This window comes from Pleurodeles waltl, chromosome 4_2 (genome assembly GCF_031143425.1).
Source record: "Pleurodeles waltl isolate 20211129_DDA chromosome 4_2, aPleWal1.hap1.20221129, whole genome shotgun sequence".
In the NCBI taxonomy this organism is placed as follows: domain Eukaryota; kingdom Metazoa; phylum Chordata; class Amphibia; order Caudata; family Salamandridae; genus Pleurodeles; species Pleurodeles waltl.
The window spans coordinates 512,969,937-512,988,874 of NC_090443.1; the positions used below are offsets into that span (position 1 = coordinate 512,969,937).

At 41.1% G+C, this 18,938-nt stretch overlaps 1 protein-coding gene across 1 annotated transcript in view; it reads right to left on the reverse strand.

The window, feature by feature from the left end:
• HMCN1 (hemicentin 1) overlaps nucleotides 1–18,938 on the reverse strand; it is a 1,093,576-nt gene that overhangs the window by 534,551 nt on the left and 540,087 nt on the right. The window contains exons 30-33 of the mRNA XM_069232006.1: nucleotides 18,223–18,377; nucleotides 9,719–9,997; nucleotides 3,093–3,374; nucleotides 1,587–1,695 (exon numbers count right to left, since the gene is read on the reverse strand). Coding sequence (XP_069088107.1) covers nucleotides 1,587–1,695; nucleotides 3,093–3,374; nucleotides 9,719–9,997; nucleotides 18,223–18,377 — 825 coding nt within the window. The remainder of the gene's footprint in view (nucleotides 1–1,586; nucleotides 1,696–3,092; nucleotides 3,375–9,718; nucleotides 9,998–18,222; nucleotides 18,378–18,938) is intronic.

Consider the following 18,938-nt stretch of genomic DNA (forward strand, 5'->3'; position numbering starts at 1 on the left):
AACACCAGACCACCCGGTCCCCCCATTGATCCCCAACTCAGAATGTAAGTGCATCATATGCCTGCATGCTGCCTTGAGAAGGAGGAAGAGATAGAAATGTTGATCTTCCACATTTTAAACTTTGGGTTCCAAGGATGCCCCCAATGCAGTCCTCTAATCTCAGAATCGCATGCCTTTGGCATGGGTAGGTACAGTGTACTCCCACCCTAGCACCTGGTGTGTTCTAGCATCAGCACAATATTTGATTGGTCATTTATAGTGTGACCTTTTGGCTCCATGTCACCAGGACATTACGGAGCATATTTATACTATGTTTGCACCAAATTTGCATCATTTGTTTTTATGCAAATTCAGCGCAAACTTAACTCCATATTTATATTTTGACATTAGACACATCTAGTGTCACAATATTGGAGTTAGCACCATTTTTTGGATGCGTGCACCTACCTTGCGTGAAAGAGATGCAAGGTAGGCGTTCCCATCTAAAAAATGGTGCTAACCCTATAGCGCTATATTTATCCACCCGTGCTAAAATGACGCACTGGTGGGAGGAAGGGCTAAATAATAATGCAAGGCTTGCTTTGCACCATTATTTAACGCCTGAGTCAGACCAGGCATTAGGGGACCTGTGGCCCACAGGTGCCCGCCCCAAGCCCCAGGAACACCCCCAGCCACACCAGAGGGACACCAGAGGATGGGGGACCCCATTCCAGGTAAGTAGGATAAGTATAGGTAAAACAATTTAAGTGCCATTGGGGGCCCTAATATGGGTCCCCCTGTATGGCACTGGGTGCAATGGCCATGCCCAGGGGACCCTGGTCACCTGTGCTGGCCATTAGGGTGGTGGGCAAGACTCCTGTCTTTTGTAAGACAGGAGTCATTTGGCATGAATGGTTTTGCATCAGGAAATTACGTTAGGCTGATTAGAGGCAGTTTTTTGCCTCTAACCAGCTGAGCGTCATTTTTTGAGGCAAAAACCCTTCACCTGTACCGCCACCCCCACCCCCACCCCCACCCAGCTAACATAATTTTTTCTGATGCTAGCCCAACCTTATCACCGGCTTGCGCAATTCCATAAATTTGGCGCCCAGCTGGTGCATTGGAATGACGCAATCCTGTGCTATACTTTTTGCAGCAAAACTGCTTTTGTGCAGTTTTGCAGCAAGAAGTATAAATATGGGCCCATGTATCCAGCCAAGTGCCTTCTTTCTGAGCACCTCTGTAATATGGTGCTAATTCCAATTGGCTGAGATGAAGTCAACCAAGACTACAACTCCCAGAAACATTGCTCCTATGACAGAAACTATGGTTTTCAACTACAAAGAGGATTATATTTGCTCTGAGCTTTATCGGAAGCCATCTACACAGAGGCTATTTTGGGGTCTCACAGATTCCTGTCATACTCACACTAAGAGTAATTCACAAATCACTTTATCTGTGTATACCTCTACCCACAATTCACATGTTCTCTCCTTACCTAACAAAAACATGCCCTGTCGGTACAGAACATATGGCGTTAACCACTACGAAACAGAAAGCTCTGAAATAATCTTGTGAATATGTGATTTAAAAAGACCACTCCTTACGTTATTGTTGGTATGGGTGACCCTGTTGCTTGGCATTCCAGCTCCAGTGGGCTATTCAGAATTACAGTGTAGTCAGCAGTTTCTTCACTCCCGCGAACATTTGGTGGCACTGCAAGGAGATAAGTGTATAGCACACAAAACATTTATATCTGAGCCTCCACTATTAAGTATAAGAACAATTTAAAAAAGGACCACAAACGTGGCACGGCACCCAGCCCACAAACTGAGGGTCAGTCTGCTCAATTTACAGTCACATGGACTGTTATGTTTTTTTGCATAAGTAACCCTGGCTGGCTCTGCTGGCAGAAACCTTACACCGATGACCTGATGGACTTGCTGAGGTCTGTGTAGGGTCCCCCAGACCATCCATTATATTTAGGATGGATGCTCTCATGTACTATTTTTTCTGTTCTGGACCACCAAAAAAAGGCTGGCGATCGTGAAAATAAAAAATAAAAAAATGCCCCCCACATCTTGGATGATATGGCCCAGGGTGCCTGGGCTTTTAGTATTTTGTTTTTCAAAAACAACCCCCACTTTCAAATTTGTTTTTGAAAATCGAAAAACCTTTCTTGTTGGCCATAGAAAACATGGTGGCTGCTCACCAAAGTTTCACTGTTATCAGAGGAGCCAATATGCTGTGGAGAACTCTGCCAGGCAGGCTGTCAAGTAGCAATCAGAACACAACACGACAATAAAATACAAAAACACATACAGAACGCACAGTAATATAATACACATATAAAAGCACTGACAGCAACGGTGGTTTACAGACAACACTTGTATGATGAACACACATATTTTTTGCATATGAGAAAAGAAGAAATTCACAAAAACAGGCATGAAACATACATGATTAAAATTAGAAAAATATAAAATCTCCAATCCAGACAAAGCGGAAACTTAATTCACTTTGTGAAGAAAAACCTTGCTATGGGCCTAGAATATGCCGATAGTCGTTCCCATCAACATTTTACATTAAAAGTTATTCTCATGCCCTCTTGGTTTATTCAAAGCAACAACCGCGGTCAATTCTGCTTCATCCTGCTTCCTTTCATTCACTCACAATTGTCCTACTAACTCAATTCTTCTGCCTTCAACTTTCATTCGGGGCTTGATTTGGAGGTAGGCCTTGATGGGAGGTCTACAAAAAAGTTTTAAGTCTCTCTTTTGTTTCCCCTGTCAAAAATAGAGAATGGGGAAAACCAGTGTCCCTTTATGGATCCACAGACAAAACTGTTCTGACTGCAGAGACAGAGACGAAAAATAGTGCCAGGCCAGGAGCCTGATTTAAGATATGTAAAATATTGCACAGAAAATCCTCAAAATGTCCCTGATACGCACTGGAAAAATCTCACCACATTAGAGTTATTTGAAATGCAGGTAGCAGACATACCCCCCCCACATTAGAGGATGAATTCCCAGTACCCACATATGTCTCCTAGTGGCAGATCTACCATGCAGACAAGAGCTCCAAGTAGTAATTCCTTGATGTCATTGCCTTACCCAAAACATCAACAACGTATTTGATTTCTTGTTCCCCCGCTACACTTGTTGCCACACACAGGTAATGTCCACGGTCAGACTCTACAGCATTCCGAATCTCCAGTTTCTTCCCGCCAGAAAGAATCTGGATCTTGTCACTGGCCTTTACTGGAACTCCGTCCTTGAGCCAGGTGAGCAGAGGGGGCGGGTGCCCGGCAGCTTCACATTCTAGGGTCAGGGAGTTGCTGAGAATGACTTCCTTTTTTTGTGGGTTATCAGAGTCACCCTTGATGCTAGGAGGGACTGGAGAGAAAAACCTTCAATTACACATGGACGTAAAGGAAGAGTTAAGACTACATTTCCTATTTTGACATTTTCAAATAAACACCTGAAGATGCCCCATTTTAGTTCACAATGTGTTTAGAAAATATGTTTTTGCTTTACTCACTTCTCGTTTTGCTATGTTTTAACACAGGGCTAAAGTGAAGAAAAAAAAATGTTTCAACTCTATAAAAGAAATGTCCTTGAGAACCCAGAATGTTTGTTTTTCTGGAAAATGACAGCCAGAGCTAAGGGCATCTGCTTATGTACACATATGTTATCTTTATTAAATCATATTTCTGCTGGTTGAAGGTTTAAGTTTGACCAGGTGTTAAGGTTAATTTGGGCTTTGATTGTGGCCAAAATACGAATCTTAAAAGAGTGGGAATCAGATGGCATGCCCACCGTTAAGAGATGAATTTCAGGAAGACTTTCCCTTAAAAAAACAAACGTATTGACAAAATCCTTTAGCATCAGTGTAATTATTTGCACAATTATTAGAAGGTGCATGTTTTTATTTTATTTTGTTTTTCTATGTTCTTTGTCATGTATATGCAATCATTAGCACTACCACATACATTTTTATATTATTATTTGAAAAAGTTGTTGATACTTGTCAATAATATTTAATCTTTTTAGGGGAAATTCATATTATGACTATTAAAGATTACTTTATTTTATTATTTGAGTTGTAAGTTTGTGTGCTACCTTTTAAAAAAAAAAATATTAACATAAAGAAGAAACTGTACATTATCTTCTGAAAAGTGGTGTTCTGGAATATTTAATTATACATATAAGAAAATTAAAGCTTATTTTTAAGAATTTAATTGAAATGCAAGTTGGTTGCAGTCAAGGTTTGTAGGAAGCATACACCCAAGACAGGCTATGGCCACTTCGTGAACAGTCAACTGGCAGTACATCATTGTGAAGGTACATATTGTACATATTGTTGATGTTGGGTGAGTCTTACAATTACGACCCTGCATTCTTTCGATAGAATCAATTAGACATATGCATCAACTGCGCTGAGTAGTTGGCTCAAGCAAATAGGCTGCACTGCAAACAGGCTATCCTCAATCTGTTTTTAAAACACACATTTTCTCAACTTACAGCATGACCTCTTGCTCCAGTCAGGTACCATATTACTTGTGATTGTGATATGACTTGGTTTATTCATGAAATAAGGAATGTTTTCCAGGCATGCAACTAAGTGCTAATTGCACTGATCTTAAAATTCAGCTGTATTTGCTTATAATAAGTGTTTAGTTTGGCTTCTCTGTTACCTATTGTCTCATACAAGTGTAGGTTACAAACGATTTGTTTTGTGAATGATCTCAGTAAGTAGGTTTCTGACTGCCTCCATCAATTAGTTGTACATTTTATTTGCTATAAAGTATGGTAATATCAAGGCAAATGGAAGTGTTCCAGTATATTGGATGGAGATTCATATTCACAGCATAAGTCAACGGAAACACTACATGCTCAGAAAAACTAATTTCTCATCATAGGAATGGGAATGGACTAATTAAGACTTTTCACTCCTTTTCCAAAGTTGATTTTTTCCCAGTATTTCTGTCACAGAAGTGTTAATGTTTCCCTCATGTGGGAATGTGTTTTCATGACCAACACAATATTCATGAATACTTCACATGAGGGAATATTTATCTCACTCTGCATCTAATGACTGCACCAACATACGTTTTTGCAGCATTTCAGTGTACACAGATACCCTCCACCAATCAAAACTATAAGCTTCTTATAGACCACTGATAATCTTTATACCGTGGTTTTTCTCAACTTTTTCGAAATATCAAATAGATTGGGGCATTACCTTGGTTTCGGCACAGTGTCCAAGCCACCTACTCTGATCAAGGAACATAAGTCCTCTCAATATGGCCTAATAAAGGATATCAGATTTCATTATCTGCTCAGTGTGAAATGTGAATAAAATCAAATCTCCAACTTATTGTCTCTCTCAACAAAAGTGAAACATACAAGTCCCTCAAAGCAACAGGAAAACTATAAGGTAGAATGGGTCACACATATGCAAACATACCTTGTTGAGGATAGTTAACAGCAGCATTAAACACACCAAAAACACTTTTATGAATATTAAAAGCACAAAGTACCTCTTTAATGGGAGACTAGGTGAATTAAGTCATCATTCAAGCAAGATGTGAAAATATACCATTAAGAGGTCAAGGGCAAGTGTATGTATTTGAAAGATTATAGAAATCAGTCGTGTTTGTTAGTGCATACCCTCAAGAAATGGAAATTCTGGTAAGTCAATGAAGATGCACACTGAGTGCTATGCCGAATACCCATCTTATATTGAGAGACTTTGATAAGTTGGGAAGGGTTGACTTTCTTCATATTTTGAATTTTGAACAAAAGGTGAAAAATAAAAAAACAGTCCTTAAGTGGGAGCTTGTAACGCACTAAAAACAAGACAATGAAAAATGTGTAGGTAGAGGCCAAGGTGATGACTCTTACCTTGATGTAAAACTGTAAAACTCAACATGTAACTTGACAATGTTAAGGGACAGTTTTCACGGTCCAACCAGAACATGAAATAGCACATGTAGACAGGCGGTATTATGAGCGAGAAGAAAAGCAGGTGACCTATTTATAGTCAGCTAATTCTCATCAGCACTAAGGAAGGCTGGTCACACATTAATCACAATTTCTTCAGAAATTTCCAAGAAATTTGCCCCATACTTTCATCCCTTGTATAATTATGAGCAGTCAAATATGCAATGAAAAGAGGAGCCATCATACTGGAGGAAATTCAGGTGGCCATGAAAGACAGAATCAACGGGAAATCATCAAGGTGGGATGGGTTCCTTATAGTCTTCTATAAAATAGAATTCTATAAAATTAACAAGGCACATGTCAGTGGTGTTTCATGTGCTGCTTAAGGTCGCAGACTTGATTTGGTCCTTGTATCCCAAATTTAGGGGGGATCATGATATTACTCAACAAACCTAAAAAGGTCCTAAACCCTGCTTGAGCTATCAAGCGATCTCCCTTTTAAATATGGATGTTAAGTTCCGGATCAAAGTGCTGACCTCATACATCCCTCACATGTGGGCTTCAATTCAGGACACTAGTTGGACGACAATTGGAGAATCCTTTCTTACACTTTGGCAGTTCCAAAATGATAAGGATTGAAAAATCATCCTCTCCTTACATGCTGGGAAAGTATTCAATTGTGCAGAATTGGGGTACTTTCTGTGAATGCTGGGCAGGGAAGGTTTGTGAACATCTTTGATAATTAAAGCAAATATGAGATTCCAATGATCAGGATTAACTGTGGGGGCTTCCTATAGAAGGCATTGTATATTAAAGGGGTACTAGGCAAGGGAGACCTTTGTCCCCTTTATTGTTCTTGCTGTCCTTGGACCTGCCTGTAGCATCCATTCAACAAGATAAGAATGTAAAAAGTGTAGCAAAAGTGACCGGTCATCACAAACTACTTCTGTACATGGACAACATCTTTCTTATATTATCTGATTCTGCCTCTTTGATCTTGGCCATGATGCCCATCATAGCTAAATTATCCCCCTACCTAATATACAGAGTCATTAAATCTAAGAGCAATACCACCTCTTACTGCCCATACATGGAAGGATTCAATAACAGTATTCTTTCAGAATGGTACAGAAGTACAGAAGAACATAAAATACCTAATATTCTTATAAACCACAAAGTCTTATGGAACATTATAATGTCAAACTGCTCCTGCATAAAGCAGTCAGTCAAAGTAGTCCTCCCTTGGTCTGTCACTCTGGGGAAGTTACTGGGTGGTCAAAATCAATGTAGCATCCAAATTATGTTTACATTATGTTGGTAAGATAGGCCTAAGCACCCTATTAGAGGAGTTCTATGCCACTATCAAACAATTTATTTAAAGTGGGGCAAGGTAGAGGTGTAAACTATCTAATCTTTGTGAAGCAGGTGTGGTCTGATTAGCTCACATGTACCCTTCTTACTTGGCTTATAGGCTAGTACACTTGGTTCAGGTGTTTCCTCCTTGTGTCTTTGTGGCTATGCTCTTGCCTGGGTGACAATAAAAAACACTTTGCCTCAGCATGGTTTAAGGGCCTGTATAGGGAGATCAGAGGTTTGAAAGGGCACACGTCCCCATCGCCTCCCTGGTTAGACAATGCTGATGTACAGTGCACAGACTACACAAAATAACCCATTCTTGCAGCTTAAGGCCCTGCTGTGGACAAACACTAAACTTAGGATAACAGGCTCGTCGTCTTCTGGGGATCTTGTCTGTGGCAGGCATTGAGAGTTTACATAAGCTGATTTCTGGAGGAGATCTGAAATACTTTCTGGACATTCAACTAGTGCTTGGCTTCCAAAAGATACAGAGGTAGACATTCATATTCCATCTCACATTTGGATTGAACATTTCAGTCATATACATAATGTTCAATCACTTCATGGAGATGACCAGGCCAATAACAACCTAAGGGGCAATATGGAGACAACTAGTACACCCCTGGTGCTTGAGTACCCCGAGGTTTGAAGGGCATTGGCTGAAAGCAAGAAGAGTAGGGTGTCATGAAACACCATATCCAGATGAGGTCCCACTCAATGTCTTCTCTGACAAACCTGAATTTTGGGCCCCAGTGTTAACAAATATGTTAAAGGCTCTTTCTAAGGTAGGCCCACCACCCACATGGAACATATCTGTAATCATTCCTATTTATAAAAAAAGGGGCTAAAGCAAAACCCTAAGAATAACAGACCTATATCTCTTTTGGATGCAACAACAAAGGTTTTGGGCCATATATTATGACATAGGTTGGAGGTCTGAGCAGCAGAGAATCACATCTTAACTGATAGCCAATATGGCTTCAAGAAATGTTTGGGCACTATTTATCAATGCCTAAACCTTAGTTTAGTCATTGACAAGCATACAATTGCTAAAAAAGGGCTCATTGTACTTGTCATTCATGGATTTGACAACAACCCTTGACTGTGTTACTCATTTGAAACTATGGATAATTATGATCGAGATGGGAGTTGATCAGGGCGTCACCTCCTTCATATGACAACTGAATAAGAGGACCTCTGGTTGTGTCCACTTTGGCAAAGATGGAGAATGCACTGACATTTTTTCGATTCATAGGTGTGTAAGACAAGGATGTGTCCTGGTCCCATTTTTATTTTCCCTTTATATTACCAGGGTGGAGAATTCTTAAAAGGTATTTTTTTATCTGACAGCTATTAAAACTAAGGAAAAGTGCAACAGTGTAATACTTTGTGTATCGTTTTAAATGTTTATAATTGCTGTGAGACGTATTTATTTTTGCATATGGTCTGTACTGTACTTTTCAAAAAGATGTTATTGACTTGACTTGACCTGACCTGACCTGACCCACAGGTGGTGCTACACTTAGCTCTCCCATTGCCTGTAGTCTATACTGGGACCCCTGACTTATGATCTTTCCCATTTGGGCCATACCTTAGCACGTGGGGTCAGTCTGAAGGAGGGATGATTGGACTTATGGTATGATCATCAACCCTTTGTTCACCCTCCGCACACTCAAGCAATATTGGCAGGATAAGCTTTTGCAAGACTATACAAAGAAGTAAGGGCCTCTGTTGCTGACCCCAATGGATAATGCTGGAGAGAGAACAGGCAGAAATGTAGCTTTTCAAGATTCTCCTTAGTTGGCTTTGGATATCGCATCACCTGTTTCATTATACTATAAGTCTAAATTCCAATTGCTGGAGGTGTGGGTGCTAGGGAGGAGACATTTTACAGATTCTTTGGGCTCATAGTGATGTTCTTGACGAGTCAGGCATCCCGAGGATGACCCTTCATTGGTGGAGATGGGTTGCAACGGCACTGACTGTGGATAAGTTATGTCTGAGATGAAAATCCGTGAAGGGTTTAGCTATTTCAGTATTCAGAACTGCCTGTCGGATCAGTTGTGCCCGTCCTTACTTGCATGCTACCTCCCGGAAATTGCTATCGAGCTACTTGTCACTCTTTCCATGATACGTTTTATTTTTAGTTTTACTCCACTGGTGATAATTGCTAAATAAAGAATGTAAGAAAAACATCAGCAAGAAGAGAAAATCAGCTTTCGAAAGATCATGTGAACTGAAAGTGAATTTACAGTTACCCTTTATTAGTGGGATTACTTGCTATTTTCTATGCAGTTATTGTGTTTTCCTCTGAAATGATGCTCTTTCCATTTCTACGTTAACTATATTGCACTTAAAATAGCCTCCTAAAAACCAAAACAGAGGTTCTTGTACGTTAAACTTTAGGAAACCAGCCTTTAAGAGCCTTTAACTCATACCATAGACATCCACATTGAAGGACTTCTCCATCATTCCTGCGATGTTAACAGCTCGACATGTGTATTTTCCTGAATCGGAAACTTGAGCCCGTGGTATCTGAAGAGTCAGCCCCTTGTCTAAGTATTGGGCTCGTGGGCTGGAGACAATGGGCTGCCCATCTTTGTACCAGGTCACGGCGGGCACAGGAACACCTCTGGTCTCGCACTCCAAATTGATGAGGCTGTTTAGCAGGGCAGATATCTCCGTTGTCATATTGCCTCCTTTAATATTGGGTGGAACTACAAGAAAGAAGCATTCCAACTCAGAGCAGTTATTAAACTGATTTTTAACATTTTTTGAAATAATATTAAAACAAGAACACTGTCCTGCAGTCCAGATAAATAAACGTATGGGTAAACGAATAGAAGTTAATTTCTGGAAAAAAATCACTGCCTAAGTGGTGATATATCATATTTAGTGGAAAGGGAATAGTATTCATAGTTTAGTTTTTTAGAATGCATACGTCAAGATTCATGTTCATAAATGTAAGCTGCGCCACAATTATGGTTGCCATAGCACTCAAACGAAGTTTTAAGGTAATTATGTTGATGAGTACTCCAGCTACCCCAACACTCGTCTCTCTGGTCACTTTGATGGCCATTTCTAGCAGCACTTCTGTTCTAATGATGTCTGTGTAGGGGTAGATATATAAAAACAGAGGAGAGCCCAGCTACCATTATCACTCAACATGGAAGCCATCAGCGGACACTCTGGCTAGTGTCATCAACTAATGCTGGTTTCAATGGACATTCAATAACCAACATATTGTCCTCCATCACTAGAGCAGCTTGCAGTTAATGTTCAGCAGCTATCATATTGACCAATGAAGTACTGCATGACCTAAAACTGGTCATGTGACGCACTGTCTCTCACTGTGCAACTTTAGCCAGCATCATGTCCATAATACACAGGGAAAGCAATAGTCATTCAATCCAAGTGTCAAAGGATTGCATCAGTAGACAAGGGTCTGAGATTATTGCTTGTTACTGTTAGGCCTAGACATTTCATAGCTCAGGGAGCACTAAACACTAGCCATCTTGTTCTCCGAATGCACTATCAAATTCGGCCACTCGACGTGAGATATGCCCCAGACTCTCAGCAAATTCAACGCACCGTTCCCTTTGAGGTAATATTTTACCAATGATTTGTACAATTGTGAATGAACACAAACAGTTATAGTGAGGAACTTCGCAACTCTGAGATTAATGCATATGCACCTTTATGTATGCATCACAGCCATTTGCATAGAGCAAATACCTGAACTCCATCTTAGCCTTCACTAGCAAAAATAAGTCAAATTTGTGTAACTGTTCCTTTTCTTAAATGCATAAACTACACAATGATGTTATTTATACACGTGTCACTGCTCAATCCTAAAGCATATTGCTGATACCTCTGGTACTGTGATACACCCAAGAACATGCCTATAGGTGTTTATCATGATTGAATAATGGGCTCATTCTCGTCTTCAGCTTATGTATGATCAACTATCTTTTGTAAGATAGTTCAACAGCTGCTTAAAATAACTATGCTAAACTTATTTTAATCAATAAATACTTAGGGGGTCATTATAACCTCGGCGGTCTTTTAACAAGACCGCTGAGGGACCGCCTTGCGGAAGACCGCCAGTAGTGGCGGTTTGCCGCTCGGCGTATTATGACTGTTGGCTGCTCTCCGTCCTTTTTATGATGGAGAGCCGCCAACAGCCATACTGGCGGGCGGCGGGGAAGTGGAGGTTGCTCCACCTCCACCGCCACGCCAACAGAACACCGCCCAGCGAATCACGTCCTGTGATTCGGCACGGCGGTGTTCTGTTGGCGGTGTGGTGTCAGCGGAGCAGCCCCCATGGCTCCCGTCCCCTCCCGGAGGATCGACGGACAAGGTACGTCGATCGTCCGTTAGGGGAGGGGGGTGTGGGGGTGTTGTGTGTTGTGTGGGTGCATGGGGGTGTGCGTCTGTGTATGTAGAGGGGGGGTGTGAGTGCGTGTATGCTTGCGGGTGTGTTGCGTGTGTTGGGAATGAGTGCGTGTATGTCTGTATGTATGTCTGTATGGATGTGTGTGTGTATGTCTGTTTATGGGTGTGCATGTCTGACTGAGTGTGTGGATGTAGACATGCATGTTGGTGTGTGTGCGTGTATGTGTGTTGGTGGTGCCTGCGTGCGTGTCGTGTGTGTGTGAGTTATGTGATGTTGGGGGTCGGGGTGGGGAGGGGGGCCCTGCCACCTTTGGGGGGTGGCCGGGGTGGTAGGGGGTGTAGGGGAGGGAGTCGGGGTGGGGGGTGGGGGGTGGAGGAGACCCCTATCAGTGCCAGGGAAGGAATTCCCTGGCACTGATAGGGCTTACCGCCATGGATTTCATGGCGGTTCCTACCGCTGGAAATCCACGGCGGTAAGCCGGGTCGAAATACCGGCGGCGGTATTGTGACGGCCGCCGGGCTGGAGACCCAGGTCTCCAGCCCAGCGGTCGTCTCTGCCCTGGCGGGCGGAACGGTGAAGCGGCGGATGACCATGACGGTAACCGCCATGGTCATAATACTAAAAAAAAGACCGCCAGCCTGTTGGCGGTCTTACCGCCGCTTTAACACCGTCCACCAGGGTTGTAATGACCCCCTTAGAATCATCTCTGTATTATTCTTTTTTCTAGAAATTGTACCCTGTAATGTATTACAATGACAAGCTTATTTCTCGTGGTGAGTTAGTATTCTGTGTATATCAGTCAAAACAAGGATATCCAGGGCACGATGAGGAATTACAGGGGATATATCGGATCCGATTACCAATTACCAGTATCACTGCAGATTTGACGAGTGCTAGAGATTCATGTAGTATAATCCTACCATCTAGTGGTTGGATTCAGAATAACTAGGGAAGTTTCAAGGCACATCAATGTACTTGTCGACAGAAAGACTATAAACAGGCACCCGAAATTATTTCCCCTTACATTTCACGACATTTGCAGATTTTTTAGTCTCGCCTTAGTGTGCCAGTAGCTCATTCCTTAGTTTTTTCCCTTCATCCTGGTGTAGGTATAGTGGGTCTCGTGTGGCTCTTTAGCCCAGGTGTCTCCAACGAGTAGCTTGTGAGCTACCAGTAGCTCTTCAGTGCCCTGTGAGCAGCTCTCCTGTGTGTAGCCCAAGCTAGTACTATAGAAGATTTTGCTTGGTTAAACAAATTAAGCATAAATTTGAAATGAAAATGTGTGTATTTTCATTACTCAAAAGCTGTTTGGAGAAAAAACGCTGAATACTCAAAATGTATTTAAATCTATTATTTGAGTTTGAGAGATTTCTAACTCACATTATTACCTTGGTGCCAGGAGAGTTTCAGTTACATCTGTTATGTATTACCCATTTAGAGACACTCCAAATTGATAATGCATTTTTACTTTACTGCTGGCAACCCTACCTAAGGCACTGATTTGGTCACTGCTGACAATCTTGGATGGTGTGGTCACTACTACATCACTAACATTAGTAGCTCGGGATGATTGTCATTGAACATAAGTAGCCCTTGTTACAGACAAGGTTGGCTACCCTTGCTATAGCCTATAAATCTGCAAAACTTGTGTCACAGGCAAGCTACACATTCTTCCATTCTTCCACAGCAATAATACATATAGAGCTATAGACTTCCATGTAATTAGTGCTTTGCAGTCTAGCTGCCAAGTTTCCCAAGTCCACGTGTGATATGCTATTTAGATTTTTTTCTTTGAATTATTTGAATTGTAATGCTGTTTTATAGGGAAATAAATGACTGCATTTCCCAGCATTTATAGAAAAATCCTGGTCTAGCGCAGCACGTCACAAACGGACCTAGAAATAGGGGAGTAGCTTGGTCAGTAAGATTGGAGGGCGTGAGCTTCCAATTTCCCAACAATCGTGCTGGTATATCATGATAAAATACATTAATTATGAAGTGCATGAGTGGGTTTAAGGGGCAGTGGGAAGAGACAGCAGTGTTGATAGTTAGGGTTACGTAAAAGACAATAGGTTGTAAAATAGCCAATCAAGAACTTCAAGATAGAGAGGATAGAAAGAGAGCATGTGTGTATGTTTTTGTCTGTATGTGTATGTAGAAATCCTAGGTGAAATCCGACAGACATCTTACCATACCCGACTGAAAGCACCTGTTCCCAACTATTTACTAGAAAATAGATTTATTAGGTTAGATGTAACACCCTCAAAACCCCCCAAAACTATGCTCCTGGTACAGGTACTGTCAGGTCTGAGAACCTGCACTTCCTTAATTTGAAAGGGAGGGTACACTACTGATACTTCTCTTGAGGATTGTAATTCTTATAATGGGAGAGTAACAGCACTTGTTAATAGCAAACTGAACTCTGGGATACCGAGTACCTGCCCTTCTGTTCTTCCATTTTAAGTACTGCATACTATAGAAATTAATGTAACATCAAAGGGGGTGGTTGATAGATGTATTTGGCTGATGTTATTTTACAAGTGAGCACACTGATAACCAATGTTCCCTCTAATTTTTTTCCACTGTGTGCGGCAGTGTGTGGTCTCTGTGCGCTGCAGCCAAGGATACGTGCGCCAAGAAATTGACCATTTAAGCGCGAGCAGCGCATAACTAGCCAAGATCTTTGGCATTAGCCTCTCCATACCACTAAAGCAAAAAAGGGATATCATTGCTCCATGCAATAGGGCATCAAGGCAGTTTTGTGACCTGGTTGCACACCCCAAGGACATGACCTGTTAGGGGAGCACGTATATTGCTCTAAAAGGCTTATTTAGGCTTAGAAAGTGATAACGCATATAAACTACCACAAAGTATAGGAATGGTGGAACATTTGATAACAGCACATTTTCTACTGTTCTGAAGCATTTCCTAGCTCATGAACCATTAATTTCCAAGACAAATATCACTTGCTCGCTTGTATGCTAAAGTACGCCAAATGATGTTTAAAACACTCCCCGTGGCATTTAAACGCGGTTTTCATTGACTTCAATCCAGATTCAAATATGAGCATTATCTGCCTTAGGGGAGCACGTATATCGCTCTAAAAGGCTTATTTATTAACGTGCGCGCTTGCCAAAGGGGCCAGCGCGATGGGGGAAGGAAAGATGCGCGCGGGCTCGCGCGCGCGCCTTACAGGGAACATTGCTGATAACAAATCTAGGTGCAAAGGTGATTGGCACTGTTTTTGCTTAAATAATCTCGAGAATATTTTGTAGGAAAGCATGTGCCACTCTCTGCTACAAGTTGATTTAAATATCTTCCCCGAGCAACTTGTTTTGAGAGAGCATAAATATGTTTTGACAGATCACTGACAAAGTATTCTAAACAGAAATATCGTGTGGGCATAATATTGTGCCAAAAATATCAAGGACCAAAATGTCACTAAATTAAGTGCATAAAGGTAAGTATAGATTTACTATTCTTAACTCTACGTCTACGTACCTTGAAGATATATGTATATATAGTCAGGTGACCTATATTTGGAATTATACATAGTAAAACTTTTCTTACCTATAGAAACTTACTTTCACAATATTTTTGTCCTTATGTTCCATGATATTTCTGTTTCCGATATTCTGTCTGAACACTCTGGCCTGTAGGGCAATCAGGCAATACCCAAAGTGCTGGTCTGACAGGCCAGTGTGTGAGCTGTGTTTTTTTTTGGTTGTTGTGGGCCTTTTTTATTGTTTACTGGGCTGTTTATTTACAGTTGATTTCCCGGATATTAAAATGAATATTGCCTGCAGCAAGCTCACACCCATACATCCTTCTATACCTTGCAAAACACTTATACAGTTTGTCTTTATAAGTTCAAAACTGTCCCAGTTTGCAAACATGGGCCACTTTTTTTTAGGTATCTGATTTGGTAATGTGGGCAACTTTTACTTTAGAGCCCAGCCCTATTTTCTGTTCCAGACTGGCCCTGCTGGTTGGTGAGAATGTTTAAACAATTTCACTGCCTGTAATACTTCTCTCAACTCCTGGTTAATGTTCAGCGTCCTTTCTACTTTGTTCATGGACATATTTTCTCCCAACCGCTGAAAATAATACATTTGACATAACAGTAGGTAATAGATAAGGTTTCATGAGTCTCATCCCTATCAATGTGTAGTGTGGGTTTAACCATCGTGAGACTTCTCTTCCATCAGGTCTTCACAACCATGATGGAACTCTTTAGGTTGACTTTACTGAAGTAGACCCATTTGTAATTTGTCCTAGACCACCAGTTGTAAGTATGAAGCCACCACTGCAGTGTATCGTGTTACATCCCCACTGTTAGGCCCACTGACTTCAGGAACTGAAAAATGATCTTCCTGAAAAAAGAACCTATCCTGAGAGGGACCGACCACAGCTCTCTGTGTCTCTGATACAGCCCCAAGGCAATAGATGCTCTGTGTTAGAAGCCATTGGGATTTTCTTTCATCGACCATCAATCTAAACGTTTGTAATACATTGACTCTGGATCTCTGTTCTGTACTTGTCTGGTATGCACTGTTAACCAGCCAGTCACTAAAATGTGGGTAGATCTATCTTCTTGCTAGGAGTTGAGAGGCTGCCATCAGTAGGAATTTAATAAAGTCAACAGATGCTGATTCAACGGTGGTACCAAACATTATCCATGTTGGCCTTGTATCATAATCAGAAAATATGTCCTCTGATTTTGGTGTACCAGCAGATGAAAGTGAGCATTCTTTAGGTTCAATGCCATCATGAAATTGATATGTTCCAGGGACAGAATAAGCTCCAATAAAGTAAGCAATTCTGCTCCTTATGTCTTTGATTCACATGAGTAGGCTCTAATGGACTTCACCAGAAATTAAAAGTCTTTCACTAAATATGCAATGAAAATCTATCCCTGTGTAAATGACAAACTGGAATATTTGTAGAATTGTCAAATGTTAAATCCTTCCCAAATTAGGGACTTACCCTGATCAGAAAAGGACAAACCAATCTCTGTTTTGTGTTTTTATGTGGCATATCAGCAAAGAGACTACGCCTGCTCTTCCAACCGATTTATCAGTGTGCTCTGAAATGCTGTTTCTGTCCTTATTGCATTGTCTTTGGTATGAGGTTAACAACCCCTCCACTCATTATGCAAACACAGCACTGCCACTAAAGGATATTTTTGGTATATTAATCTGCACTCCTGGACAGAGCCTAAAATCCTCAGCCTTAAATGTCAACATAAAGTGAGACCAGTTGTTTTTGTGTTTCTACTGGTACCACCCTTTAAGTGCATTACCAGTAGCACCATTTAGTACAAATATATTCCTGTGTGTTTCGGTACAGTAGTAGCAGGACAATATTTCTGTAAAGTACAATGACAATATTTAAAGGGCTATACTACCAAATAAACTTTGGTACGTCACCCAGTAAACTGCTGCCTTTGATGGCATGCAAAGTTTCGAACACCACTGGATCACAATAAGAAGCTAGACCAGGAGATGACAATCTTCCTTTCAACGGTGGAAGGGCTGACAACTCTTCAACTTTTTTTTCTCAAATTACTGTCATAACAAAGGGCCTGAATTAGAGTTTAGCAGACGGGGTGTCCACTGCAAAATATGGCAGAGTACCCTGTCTGCCAAACTGATGGTCTGTCCACTCTATTTTCAGTCAGGTTCATAGTCCCGTTTCCTACAGTGGTGTCCCTCTGCTGGCTCCATGGCTGAAACCCTACACCAATGACCCGACCGAGATGGAGCTGTTGATGTAGGTTGCAACAGACCATCTGTCCCACTTAGAGAGGACAGTCAGATGCACTTTTTTTTAGTTTGAAACCGCAAGGGAATCCCTGATGGTTATGATCTAAAAAAAAATGAAAAAACGAGAAAATTGACCCCCACTTCCCTGGAAGAAAAGTTCGGATGTCAAAGTCATTTATTTTTTGCAGGACACTTTATACAGAATATTGCACAGACATCCACACAACGCCAGTTCCATATACCTGGACAGCACCATACTTGCAGAAGCACACATCACAAATTATACATCATGTGTCACATACACATCTTCCAACAGTACACAGACAGAAAATTACACACAGACAACACAGCACAGATATGTTAGAGAGGTCATGTTTGAAACTGCAGGGCGAATTGCATTTTGGAAGAAAAATAGAGTTAGCGGTTGAAACAGGATTCCACATCAGGCAGTTTTGGCCATGGGTTAACTGCACATATCCTATTTGCCCATACCCAAATTTTGTAATTTGCCCTCTCTGCCTAAAAGCTTACAACAGGTAAGCCTGGCAAGGATCTTATTGGAAAATAATATAAAATTACAAGTTGTCCACCCTAGAATGTATTCTACGTTGATAAGTTCCCATTTGCACGGGCTGTAAAAGTCAGATTTGCTTGCATACACTGGAAAAGGCATAGGGCTGTCTTTAGAGAAGGCAGTGGATCTTCAAACTGACTTTAGCAAAATCGAGATACAGCCAATACCACAACAATGTCTTTAATAAAAATACTTTCCCAAACTCACCATAGACATTTAATCTGGACTCCTTTGATTGCTTTCCAGCTGCATTGGATGCACTGCACTGATATCGCCCCCTGTCACTCAGGCGAGAACTCTTTATGTGCAGAATTTGACCTTTGCTGTGAAGCTCATAATTGGGATCTCCCATAAACAGCGGCCTGGAAGAAAAGTTGAACAATTCACAAAAACATGCAAGGCAATTAAACTCACCACGTCAGCCGTTTATGTTGCTTATATGCAGACAGTCAAAGGCGGAGGGTGGTTGCACTAAAGGAACATCGTCTAACTAGCACTTTGCAGTAATAAAAAGAAAAACTGTACGTAATTGTACCGTCTTGCAAAGAAATATGCATGCGTAAAACAAAAAAACTAAAAAATTACAATTAAAAAGAAGAAATTCACAAACTTTACAAGCTACCTCTCTATATTAATTCACATATTATTCTGCGTGCACTTTAGTAACACATTCTGGCAGGTTTCTGAAAATGAATCTTGTAAGTGAAAAAAAATATGTGGACCCGCACCTTCTATTAAAAAAAACTGCAAAAACAATATTCAGCCAATGTTTTAACAACAGGTTTGGAAGATGTTTAGGGCCTGATTTCAAGCCTGGACTATGGACCTGCCAGGGCAACGGAGTAAATTACGCTGTTGTCTTGGTGGATGGACCGCCCACCAGAATTATAATATAATTGACTGCCAGGCAGGCGGTCATTTAT